The sequence below is a fragment of the Panthera uncia genome, chromosome C2 (genome assembly GCF_023721935.1).
Source record: "Panthera uncia isolate 11264 chromosome C2, Puncia_PCG_1.0, whole genome shotgun sequence".
Taxonomy (NCBI): domain Eukaryota; kingdom Metazoa; phylum Chordata; class Mammalia; order Carnivora; family Felidae; genus Panthera; species Panthera uncia.
The window spans coordinates 41557781-41571502 of NC_064810.1; the positions used below are offsets into that span (position 1 = coordinate 41557781).

At 39.3% G+C, this 13722-nt stretch overlaps 1 protein-coding gene across 1 annotated transcript in view; it reads right to left on the minus strand.

Annotated features, from left to right (window-relative positions):
- PROS1 (protein S) overlaps window positions 1–13163 on the minus strand; it is a 69032-nt gene extending 55869 nt beyond the window's left edge. Inside the window, exon 1 of the mRNA XM_049628032.1 lies at window positions 12965–13163. Within this exon, the coding sequence (XP_049483989.1) occupies window positions 12965–13040 (76 nt within the window). The 5' untranslated portion in view covers window positions 13041–13163. The remainder of the gene's footprint in view (window positions 1–12964) is intronic.
- Window positions 13164–13722: the final 559 nt, after the last annotated feature.

Below are 13722 nucleotides of genomic sequence, written 5' to 3' on the forward strand. Positions count from 1 at the left end.
TTAAAGTCCTCATATGAGTGAAGTCATATGACACCTGTCTTTCTCTAATTTTGTTTAGCATAATACACACTAGTTCCATCCACATTGCTGCAAATGAGAAAATTTCATTCTTTTTGATCACCAAGTAATATTCCATTGTATATATATACCACATCTTCTTTATCCATTCATCAGTCGATGGACATTTGGGCTCTTTCCATAGTTTGGTTATTGTCGATAGTGCTGCTATAAATATTGGGGTGCATATGCCCTTTCAAAACAGCATACCTATATCCTTTGGATAAATATCTAGTAGTACAATTTCTGGGTCATAGAGTATTTCTATTTTTTAATTTTTTGAAGAACCTCGATACTGTTTTTCAGAATGGTTGCACCAGTTTGCATTCCCGCCAGCAGCGCAAAAGGTGCAAATACTCGCCAGCATCTCTTGTTGCCTGGGTTGTTCATTTTAGCCATTCTGACAGGTGTGAGGTCGTATCTCATTGTGGTTTTGATTTGTATTTCATTGATGATGAGTGATGTTGAGCATCTCTTCACGTGTCTGTTGGCCATCTGGATGTTTTCTTTGGAGAAGTATCTATTTATGTTTTTTGCCCATTTCTTCAATGGATTATTTGTTTTTTGGGTGTTGAGTTTGATAAGTTCTTTGCAGATTTTGGATACTAACCCTTTATCTGATATGTCATTTACAAATATCTTCTCCTATTCCATCGGTTGCCTCTTAGTTTTGCTCATTGTTTCCTTCATTGTGCAGAAGCTTTGCATCTTGAAGAGATCCCAATAGTTCATTTTTGCTTTTGTTTCCCTTGCCTCCGGAGAAATGTCAAGAAGTTACTGTGGCCCAGGTCAAAGAGGTTTTTGCCTATTTTCTCCTCTAGGATTTTGATGACTTCCTGTCTTACGTTTAGGTCTTTCATCCATTTTGAGTTTATTTTTGTGTATGGTAGGAAAGTGATCCAGTTTCACTTTTTGAATGTCGCTGTCCAGTTTTCCCAACACCATATGCTGAAGAGACTTTTTTCCATTGGATATTCTTTCCTTCTTTGTCAAGGATTAGTTGGCCGTATGTTTGTGGGTCCATTTCTGGGTTCTCTATTCCATTCCATTGATCTATGGGTCTGTTTTTGTGCCAGTAATATACCATCTTGATGATTACAGCTTTGTAATACAGCTTGAAGTCCAGAATTGTGACGCGTCCAGCTTTGGTTTTCTTTTTCAGGATTGCTTTGGCTATTCAGGGTCTTTCCTGGTTCCATATAAATTTAAGGATTGTTTGTTCTAGCTCTGTGAAGAATGCTGGTGTTATTTTTATAGGGATTGGATTGAATGTGTAGATTGCTTTGGGTAGTATTGACATTGTAACAATATTTGTTCTTTCAATCCATGGGAATGGAATGTTTTTCCACTTTTTTGTGTCTTCTTCAATTTCATTCATAAGCTTTCTACAGTTTTCAGTATATAGATTTCTCACCTCTTTGGTTAGGTTTATTCCTAGATATTTTATGGGTTTTGGTGCATCATATATTTAGGTGAAACATCAAGTTCAAAATAATATTAGAAAAAAATAAAATAAAATACAAAATAAATTTAAAAAGGGACACCTGGGTAGCACAGTCAGTTAAGTGTCTGACTTAGGCTCAGGTCACAATCTCATGGTTTGTGGGTTCTAGCCCTGCGTTGGGCTCTGTGCTGACAGCTGAGAGCCTGGAGCTGGCTTCGGATTCTGTGTCTCCCTCTCTCTCTGCCCCTACCCAGCCCCTCCCAAAAATAAACATTAAAAAATAATAATAATAAAAGAAAAAAAATAGTATTAGAGCACAATTCCATTCTTGTATTTATGTATTTTAATTTCTAAGAATGTGTATATGCAGACAAGGTTGCTTAGAAGAATATAAAGCAAAACAATACTTTGGTCTCTGGCTAATGAACTACAGATGGATTTTATTTTTTTGTTTAGTGCAATATTACAGTGAATATCTGTATTCCCAAATTAGATTATATTAATCATGGATTACTTGAATGGTTTAAAAATGTTAGGGAGTTGGTAGAATACAGCTGGTAGTTTAAGCTGGAAAAAGATGTTCAATGAGGCTAGAAGGTCAAGTGGAAGCCAAGGAAACTTTAATATTTAAGGAAAAACAGAGATCAACAAAACAACAGAAGTAGAATTAGTAACACACATATATAGAGAAAGAAAGAATAAATTTTTTTAAGCAGGCTTCACACCCTGCACGGATCCCAAAGCAGGGCTTGAACTCATGACCCTGAGATCAGGACCTGAGCTGAGATCAAGAGCAGATGCTCAACCGACTGATCTACCCAAGTGTCCCAGGAGAGAAAGAAAAGTTGAAGATAATGTTTATAGACATAAAAGGAGGTCAATTTCAAAAAGATAATTTCAATAGTGTCAAATGTTGCAAGGAACTTATTAATAATAATTACCATGATTTGCGATGAGAGGTGAAATGTAGTTGGTTTAACAATAGGATCACCATTAAAATTCCCCATCACCAATACCAGCGGGAGGTATACCAGAAGGAAGAAAGGAAATAGAAACTGCTAGAATAAACTACTTCCTCAAGAAGTTCAAATGAGAGCAGGAAAAGAAAGAGGGGGTAATAACTTCTGTAGAGGGGGAGTAAAGGTAGCATTTTCCTAAAGATGGGAAGGTGAATCACAGAACAGCTGTAAAACTCAATGAGAAAATGCCAAAGACACCATTTTGAAATATGGAAACTATCACACAAACACATGAAGTTATAATTTCACCATTTTTATGAAGATTTAAAAGCCATTTTTCTTGAATGTGTCTTTTCAAAGTCGATTCCAAAAAAAAATGAACAAGAGGACTAAGAAGAATTCTAATGGCCTAGAACCAGTTTATATTACTTTACTTACTGTAGAAACACTCAGAATCTATTTAGATAAATATCCTTACTTCACTTCCCCTCAAGCCTGGAGGATTCAATTTCTATAGTTAGAACAATATAATATAAACAAAACTCTTATATGAGGTTGTTTCCTATACTAGAGTAATAACACAATTTATTATAGTTATTAAAAACAAAAAGGTATGGAAACCAATTTGACAATAAATTTCATATATTAAAAAAAAAAAGTTAAAAAACTTAAATTAGATTGACCCAGGGGAAAAAAAAATAAAAAAAATAAAATAAAAACAAAAAGGTAAACAAGGAATAAAAAGCATCATAACTCCCACTGAGTATTGTATGTAAATGATGAATCACTGAATTCTGCTCCTGGAACCAATGTTGCACTGTATGTTAACTACCTAGAATTTAAATAAAAATTTGAAAAGAAAAAAAAAAGCATCATGCCTCTACTCTCTAAAGACACTCACTATTAAAATGTTATCCATTTTCTTCCAATATTCTGTGTGCACAGTATTTTCTTGTCTAAAATTAATGAATTATTAATATTGTTAATTAATTAATATTGTTATAATTATTTACTTATGTATTTCCCAAATATATGTACAATAAAATAGGAATATTTAGGTAAAAAGGATTTGCTTCACTTAATAGAAAAAAGAGTCAAGACTACTATCTGTTTTTGCATCACCAAGGTGAGTTTTTTCTTTTAGTGTTAACAAAACATTTACCCCCAATCAAAGCTTAACAATTTAAAAATAGCTTGAGTTTTGCTAATGTCACATACCAACTTGACCTTTTTTTTAAGTGTATTTATCTGTTTTGAGAGAGAGAGAGAGAGAGAAAGAACAAGCGGGGGAAGGCCAGAGAAAAAGAGGGAGAGAGGGAGAATCGCAAGCAGGCTCCCCACTCACAGAGCAGAGCCTGATGCAGGGCTTGAACTCACCAACTACGAGCTCATGACCTGAGCTGAAACCAAGGGTTGGATGCTTAACCAACTGAGCCACCCAGGTGCCTCCATCTTGCGCTATTTGATTCACTGACTGGTGACCAAAACCCCAATCACTTACCTGATAAAACGTCTCTTAAGACTTCTGCATTCTTTTGTAGCTGAGGTTCTCATGAGTCACTACTCACTCAGTGTGTTAGCTTTCAGTAAACTGTTCAACTCCGTTGCATCTTATGGAACTCTTCTCTTGGTTCTTAACCAACTTAAATGCGGAAATAACCTCTTCTGAAGAAACACTGGGGGTAGGTGGCAGGGGGAAGGTACGAAGGGCTATGGTTTACATTAAAGCAATTTTTGCAATTTAAAGTTGAGTCTCAAAAAAAAAAAAAAAAAAAAAAAGCCAGTTCCTAAAGGTCCTCTGTCCATCTCACATCTAATAATTTCTTCCTGGAGACCTTTTCACAAGCTGCATTCTCTTGCCTTGTGCTCGCTTCTTTTCTCCCTTCTCTGACATCCTCTCCCTTTCTGTATCCCTCGTTGCCTCCTACTGCTATCCCCTACTGCCACCCCTGTAAATTTCTGCTCACTTCTTATGCAAAACCATTGATAACTCTTTTCTGCTATCTCCTTATAGACCAAACATGATTCAAATTTTAAACGTGCATAGGAGTTACCTGGAATCTTCTTAAAATGCATATTCTGAATTGGTAGGTCTGGGGTGGGGCCAGAGAGGCTTCATTTCTAATAAGCTCACAGGTAATGCTCCCACTACTGGTTCATGAACTATTCTAGAACAGCAAAGCTATAGATCATGTGTTCAGGACTTCACTTTCTAAACCTAAAGCCACTTTTCAATCTAAAATAGTAACAGTTCTCACAAGAAATAATTTCAGTATCACCTATTACCCTATTTTTTTTCACCTTGCTACATTAACCACCAACTCACTGTCATCATAGTATGTCCCCAGCTTAGGTCTATTGGGCACAGTTAATTATGCCCTCCCTATTTAACAAGTAGTTATTACAACCTCACACTTTGTAAGTATATTACCAAAGGTAAAATAAGCAGTAAGTATTTGTGTTTCTCTTAGAGGAAGAAATAGTAATCTTAACCTTAGAGGAAAGAATTTGTAACAGAAACAATGCTGACCAAATATTCCATGTGCTTCCTTGGGTTGGAACTAACAGAACTATAAGCAGAAGTGAGTTTTGTCACTTCAGCACGCAAGTCCACCTCCTACACTGCTCTCCCTTCTCCTTCCTCTCATTGGAGAGATCAGTGCACTTGGAAGAAGACGCTTCAAATGAGATCTCAGCCCTGGTGGACCCCTTGATTTTAGCTTTATGAGACCCTGAGCAGGTCCCTGGACTTGAGCCTGGACTACAAGATAATAAATTGTGCTGTCTCAAGATGCCACGTTTGCGGTAATTTGTTATACAACAATAGAAAACCAATACAAAAGGCACGTGTAATTTTCCATCAGGCTGAATGTGTTAATATTGCCGATTCCATCCCATGTGCTAGCTAGGGCCACCAGTTTCAGTTCCAACAGTGGCTTGGTTGGCTAATGTCATCCTAGACAAAACCTCGGCGCACCCTAAAATGACTGAAAATCCAGACATTCCTTGGCATAGTATTAAAGCAAGAATTTACAAAGGCTAGGAGACAGACATTCTGGCTTGAATCTGTCACATTGTTCCTACCTATTCACTTCCTCACTTACCCATCCCACCTCCCAGTATGAAATAAAAGAAGGCATTTTCAAGATTATCACAGAAATAATTATTAAGGAACCCACTGGGCCTTCTAAAAGGGATTTTACTGGCTGTTCTCCCTGGATCAGAAATGCTGGTAGGAGAGGTTGCAATAGAAATGGGCTCCCAGATCTCAGGTGGAATGGGAAGAACCTGGGGGGTGGGTGGCTGAGCTTAGGTGGCAGCCCATATTCACACGAATCAAAGTCAAGGTGTTGTAGTGATTGAATGTTGGAGAAAGAATTAACAGGTGAAGATCCTCCTTGAATGGATGGGAAGACAACCCACAAAGTTCTTCACTGGGTTTTTTTTATCCAAAAACTCAGTGGGTTAGCAAACAGAGGCTGTACTTCAGTCACAATACAAAGAAATCGCCACGTCTCCTGAATCACCAATCTTGAGTCAGTTGATGGATCCAGAACCTCTCGAATGGAGGAGAGGAGAGATGCCCTTGAAGAACCCTCCTGTATACTGTGAACTTTTCTCCTTGTTCTCTCCAAAGCAAGTTAACTTTATTGGGTAACTGCACTAAGGGAAAAGATCCCAAAAACCTTTAGTGATTATTAGATATTGGCCTTTAGGGAAGCAAAGCATCTAAAATCTAAGGTTTCTCATTAGAACTGAAGCTTACGGGGGTCAGTTGATTATGGGAATTGTGTACTAAAACTACCTAAAACTACCTATTGTGTCCAATAAAACTCAAACTCCAAACTGATCCATTCCCCTGAGAGCACTGAACTATTTTCAGCAACAGTTTGGTCATGCTAGAATATTACTGTCCAAAGTGAGAGACAACCTTTTATAAACCTAGGTGTCCAACACTAAGGTGGAAGAATACATATTTGTGGACCCCTCATTTTTGAGGCATATTCCATTTTTAGGTGTTTCTATTCTGATCTGTTTACCCTATGAATCCAAAAGGTGCCAGATGTAGATGGGAACCAGAATAAGAAAATGCTCTCTACGTATTTCAAAGTTCAATTCAAGCAGTCTGTCAGTCAGACTAGCCAGTGACCCATCAGACCCAATTGTGTCAAACTGTCCATAGGATGGCAGGGTACTTTGGTCCTATACCGGGTACCATAGCAAGTCCCAAAAGAAGAATTTCCGTAGAGGTCCTTCCGATTAGAGAGCAAGTCACATTTCTTTCTGCAAGTAACTAGTCTACCCTTGACAAACTGTTCCTGGCATCATTTTGGACCTCAGTGAAATCTGCAAATCTGACCACAGGATACCTGGTGACCATGTGATTTAAATAGCTCATCGTGAACTGGCTGCTACCTTTTCCGTCTAGCCAGAAATTTAGTTATGACGGCAGTTCAACTGTGACATGTTCAAATGGTATAAACAAGATGGAACTAAAGGCAAAACTATGTGGCCTGAGCAGGTTGCTCACTTTTCTAACTTGAAGAAGTCCTCTTGTAAGCTCCCTTTACAGCCTTAGGAGGGAAAGCCCATGACCAACCTACTGAAGATGCAAATCAACCCACGGAAGATGAAATATCTAGTTTACAGATACTTCTTTGTAATGTACCAATATGAGCAAGAGGTAGATCTGCTATGAAGATACAGCTTACAATGAACAAATAAACAAACTACAGCCTCCCTGCGGCTGAAATAGAATCCTGAGGAGAAATAGAATTTCTGGAGAAACAAAAACCTCACAATGGGCAGACATATAAGCAGTATTTCTCATTGTCCACTTTGCTTGGAATGAGATCAGGATCTATTCTGCTTCCTAAATGGTTGTAAATGCTCTGCTTAGTTGTTCAGAGACCTAAAAAGAGCTAGATATCAGGTCTAGCTAGAGACAAGGAAGTTTGGAAAGAATTGCCCAGAGCTGAGAATATTTCTTTTCCAGTTGAATACTCACAACATAGCACACCAGAGAAGTTCTTAATAATAAGAGGGGATAGAATGATCCACTTAAGGACTGTCAGTTGTGTTCCTTTCCAAGGCAATCTAGTACAAGGGTCACAAACTCAGAAATCTACAAGTTTTAGATAGATACCATAAATAAGAGAAGAGAATTTAATGAGAGATGACAGGGGATGCTTAGAATTGTGGTTAACTGGATAGAGTATATTCTATCTCAAGAAGGCAGCTTTGAATGTGTGTCCAGTATGACCAGATCTTCCTTTATTTGCTTTCCTTTTTTTTCTTTTTAATTTTTTTTTAATGTTTATTTTTGACAGAGAAAGACAGAGCACAAGCAGGGGAGGGGCAAAGAGAGAGGGAGACACAGAATCTGAAGCAGGCTCCAGACCCTGAGCTGTCAGCACAGAGGGGGATGTGGGTCTTGAACCCATGAACCACAGTATCATAACCTGAACCACCCAGGTGGCTGCTCCCCCTTTAGTTGTTTTTCAAGAGAAGTCATAACACAAACTTTTTAGATGAAATTTCCTGATCTTTAAAATGCCACGAAGGCCAAATATACAAGTCTGTGGGTACCTTTGGTGCTAAGGCTATCTCGGGTTATCACTTGCTGTGTCACTGGGTCTACTGTTGTTCGATACACATACCAGGTGGCAAGGATGGAGACTACGTATTGACTCAGCTATACAGATTTTTCCTCCCTCAGATCTACTAGGCTCTTACTACTAAAAGACACCACATTTGCCGGCAAAATTACCATTCCTTCTGCTGTTAGAGATTAGACGCATTGCAAAATCCAATCAGATACCTGGTGAATGGTTGATTAATTAGGGCTCTTTTATCATGCAGGAGCAGCACACTGTTCCCAGACACAGAGATATTTATTCTGTATTTAGATTTAGTTTTTCTATCGGTATCACTGTTGTTAGGCTTTAAGTATTAAAGTAATAGCATTAAGTAATGCTTTATGCTAACCACACAACTTTACCTCTAACGAAAGAATTAACTCCACGGTTAAGGAAATACATCAATAGGATGTTGATTATGGTGTTCATGGGTCCTACTGTGTACCCTAATACCTGAAAGGAGCTAGCCTTATAGCATGATGGACTGACCAATTATTGAAGGTTCTGTTACTGCCTTTTCAGACACAACACTATCTTCCAAAATGTGGTTAAAAGATGTGGTATGTTTTGGGGGCCCCTCGCTGGCTCAGTCGGTAGAGTCAGCGACTCTTGATCTTGGGGCTGTGAGTTTGAGACCCACATTGGGCATAGAGCTTACTTAAAAAAATGTGGTACATGTTTTGTACTAGACATCATAAAATTTAGTGCTTTTTCCCCCTAAAGCTAAAATGCACAGGTCAGGAATAAAGGTAGAAAGGGAAGAAGTAGTTGTCATGATATGATGCTTACTGACTGTCATGGATTGAAAGGTGCCCCCTATAAAGATGGTAATGACCTAATCCCCCACTACTTACAAATATGACCTTATTTGGAAAAAGCAGTTTTGCAGATGATCAAGTTAAGACAAGGTCATAAGAGTCAACTCTAATCCAATATGATTGATGTCTTTATCAAAAGGGGGAATTTGCAATGGAACCACTCATGCAGAGGAAAAATGATGTGAAGACATAGGGAAAATGCCATCGATAAACCAAGAGATGTCTGAGGCTACCAGAAGCCAGGAGAGAGGCATGAAACAGATTCTCCCTCACAGCTCCCAGAAGGAATCAATCCTGCTGACACCTTAATCTCAGACCTCTAGTTTCTGTGAGACAATAAATTCTGTTGTTTAAGCCACCCAGTTTGTGGTACTTTATTACAGCAGCCTAAGAAATTAATTCAATGACCCATTCCCAGTGTTTTTGCTTTCTTCCCTTGTTCATCTCAAAATTGGTAAACCAAGAAGAAATGCATTCACCATGGGACTTAATATATTTTCACTGAATTAGAAGCTGAGACTGTTATGTAGCCATTTCAAGTTCCTTATTCCTGTTGAAAAAAAAATTAAGAAGATTGTGCTGGTATGACAATAATCAAGGCAAAAGAGTGATGTTGCCACATATAAATCAAGGCTAGAAGGAGTGCTGCTCCCTCAAGATGACTATTATGCACAATAGAAATTGTCAAAGAGACGGATACAACCGACCACAGCTAGAACAAGGCTCAGATTCTTCCTGAATAAGGGTGTGGTTCATCTCAGAGAGCAGACAAAAAAATCAAACATAAGGGAACTACCTGAAAGCAAGAGACAAGTCGAATTGGGTAGTGAAGGAGGAGGTCGTAAATACCAGGTCCAGCTCAAAAGAAAGAAAGACAGTTCACCCTAAAGTCAGTACTTGTATTCCCTCGCTGTCTTTTGATTATTATTGTTATATTATTATTGTTGTTGTTATTATTATTATAGTATTGGTACACTACAATGTACCGTTTTATCCACAAGGCATAGCACATTGACATGAGAGGAGGCAGACACATCACTCAATGATCCCCTAAACTAGGAAATGGTAGCCTTGAGCCTCCCTCTTTGGATGTGGTGACTGGAATCTTCTAAGAAGGAGGTCCTTTCTGCTGTACCTTAGTTATTTGCATTATATGAAAAATATCTGCATTATACTTGAAATATTTGCAAATGGTGTTTATGGAAAGAAGGGCATATGTGAATGTTGTACAACCAATTAGAATGTGTAGACTTCTCTTGTTTCTGCTTCCTTTGCAGGACGCATCCCTTCGCTGGAGCTGTCGGGGCACTTCACCTGATTCTAGTGACCTGTCAGTCACAGGACTCTCCAAAACGATCAAGCTCTCTCTCCTAGGAATTTTGATCATGAGCGGGGACACCCAGGACTAGAAGGCAGTTAGAACCCAGTCATCTGATGGCAGCTCCTAACAGTGAGTGCATGAGTTCCCACTGTATAGATCACAGAAATGCCCAAGTTCCTGGCTTCTGTAGGCCGAGTTATTCACCATGCCATTCAGTAGTCTTCCAATAAATTCACTCAGCTTGCTCTTCCTTCCTTCCTTCCTTCCTTCCTTCCTTCCTTCCTTTCTTCCTTTCTCTTTCTTTCATTCCTTTTTTGTTCTTTCATTCTTTCTCTTTCGTTTTTTCTTTCTCTTTCTTTCTTTCTTTCTTTCTTTCTTTCTTTCTTTCTGCATTAGTTAGCAAGAGTTCATTACTGTTGCTTGTACCTAAAGAATATTGATATCTGTGTTATCAAGCTTCTCATTTTTTTCTCATAATATGTCGAAAATTTAAATACAGATCATTTAGGTGTGAAGAGGATATTGAACGTGGTGGACAGAAAAGGTCTATTATGAAGCAGTACTTATGTAACCTGGCATAGAATTGATGATAAGAGAATGTGGCAAAGGGTATTGTGGTGGTTGTAGCAGAAATTGTCTCTAACTCACCCCAACCTTAAAAATGTCTCTCCATCAGTGCAACATTTTGAACTCTGAAATAAAGGGAATATAAGAGAATACAGGTAAACAGTGAATGGAATAGTTAGGGAGAGAAGAGAGTGAAAAGGAGAAGAAAAATATGAGTCAGTAATGTTAAGAGTACACTCACTATATCCACCTACAAGAGGAACTCTGGATAGGGCCAAACTAGTCAGAGAAGATCTCTTTTCTCCTATTTCTCTTCACCACAATTCTTAGTGGCAAATGATGAAATATGTAGACAGTATATATTTTAAATCTGTCTCTCCTTTTCTGTCTCTCTCTCTCATATTTATTCTAAATATAAGAGATATTAAAAATCTTTCGTATATACAAATGTCTGCAAATTCAGTTAACATCTCTGACCAATTCTTGTTAAAAGGAAGATGTTGAACTGGACAATTCTAACAACTCTCAAAACTAAAACCGTGATTTGTAAACCTTTTTCTTGAAATAGCAACTATATCTCTATGGACTAACCAATGAATTATAAATCAAATATTTAGAGTTCTAATTCTATCTCAAATTTAAAATCTTAGGGAGTAAAAACATTCCAGCTGTATCTTGGTTTCCTCATCAGTTAACCAGAGATTATTTTTAATCCAATGAAACTATTCATATTTATTAAAAATAAAGGCAATATAAGGCCAACTATTCTTTATGTGATGTATTCGTACAATTAATTTCTCTATTCTATCAGGGTTTGTATATAACAAGTGCATCTCTTCATATATATGGTTTGATTACCTGTGTGTAATACATACAGACATTCACATCATTTTTAACTCTGTCTAGATTCAATGAAAATGTAACAATCTCTACAGAAAGAAAGGGTTTGTGATGACAAGGAGTGAATGTTGGAAGATACTTTTGCCTCTTTCTGGTTACCAGGCAAATATTTGATTGTTCTAATGAACCATATAAATCATAAATTCATACATGTGGTCTACATATAGGCTTAATGACAGTGGTTTGAATAGAAATGCTGCTATTGTAGCTCTTTAATATAAAATCAACAGATGATGTTTTAACCTGTAAACTAGAATTTTAAAATACCTCATTCATCCTGATCAGTAACTGATACAAACTAGTGGAATATTAGTAAATTCCTACTGAATTCTCCTAAAATTACCATCTTTGAAAAGTTTCCACAGGAGCTTGAAGCAGCCTAAACGTTTTTGCAATTCAAAGTTTATCTCTCCCATGCCATTTCCTGAGAATAAAATGTAGCACAAGTAAGCATTTTTAATCAGGGAGCATGCTTAAACTTTAGAAAACAAATTAACAGGCAATCAAAATGTACTAAATGCCTCAATATTCCTTATATACTTTACAGAGAAAACTCAATATCCTGCCTTGAATCCACCCGTGGGAACATAAAGAACTGGAAATACAAAAATAAAGTACAAAGAATTCATGCCATGACCTCAGATCAGTGACAGTGTCAAAAATAGTACAAAATGATCCGAGAAACACAACATTTAACAGTCCTTTTGATTTCAAGGTTAGAAAATGACATCTGCCTACTGCCATGCAAACCAGCAGTGATCCTAAAACAATTGTTTTGTCAATGTTGAGATAAGCAAACCAAGCTCAAAGTCCAGAAATTGCAAAAGGGAGGTAAATTGCAACAAGGGGTGCTGCCTGGGGACAGCCACTTGTACAAAGGGTATAAAATATAGTAGGTTGCCCTTTCCCCCCTATTGTTATACTGGAAGGTGCTCATCCCTGTCTTCTGACTGGGAACTTCAGCTGTTGAGGGCCAGTGGGTAGGTGTTGTAATTCCTTCACTGATATTTAGTGTCACCCGGGTTCTTGAATCTGTCCTGTAGGCAGCGCTTGACTCCCAGAGCAGGGCAATATCGCCCCTGCCCCACCATTACACTGCCCGCTAGATCCCCGGCTGCCTCCATCAGCCCGGAGATTGTCGGGACTTACTGGAAACTTTCTAGCAGGCTGCAGCCCCAGACGAGAAAATCCTATCGACAGGGCTCCCGGTTCAGAGGGCGCTGCTGGGGAGAGAAGACAGGACGCTATTGCTTACTCACAGTTTGCCTCGGAGACGGGGAGCACTAGCACGAGGCACGCCAGCAGCGCCCCACAGCGCCCACCCAGGACCCTCATCGCGGAGCGGGCGGAGGCGCGGGCGGGGACGCGGACCGTGGCGCGGCGCGGCGGGGACCTGCGAGCCGGGGCGCCGCTCTCCGAGGACTGCGGCGCGGCGGCGCCTGCGAGCGAGCGCTCCGGTGGAACAGCGGGAGCCGGGGGCGGGGGGACCGCCCGCTCCCAGCCCCCAGCCCGAGAGGGGAAGTGATAACGAGGACTTTTCCAGGAAGCTTTTCGACGCTGGGGGGCAGGGCTCCGGGAGAGTGTTGGAGGCCTAGTAAACACGGTGGAGACACCTTCCTCGCCCGCTCCCGAGCTCCTGCGTTTCGTTCCCAGTCTCCGCAATGTGAACTTGCCCGAGAAGGGAAGTTAAACGCAGTGGAAACCTCTAGCGAGCTAGGGTGAGAGGCTCAGGGGCCGGGGAACATTGAGGACTCAGAGGACAGGGTATCCGAGCTAAGATGGAAAAATCATGCCGAGACACTCTGATGTTGGGGATGAAGACATTCATCAAGCCTAGAAGCGAGTAACTCCAGGAAGGCGACAGAGAAGAGAGAGAATGGAAACAAATGGGATAGTTTTGATCATCTACATTTTTATTTTGTTTTTGCATTTATGATGTAAGAAAAAAACTATAGCAAAAATATGTTTTGAGAAGGAAATGAGAAATATATCAATTCCATCACCTTCAGACAGCTCG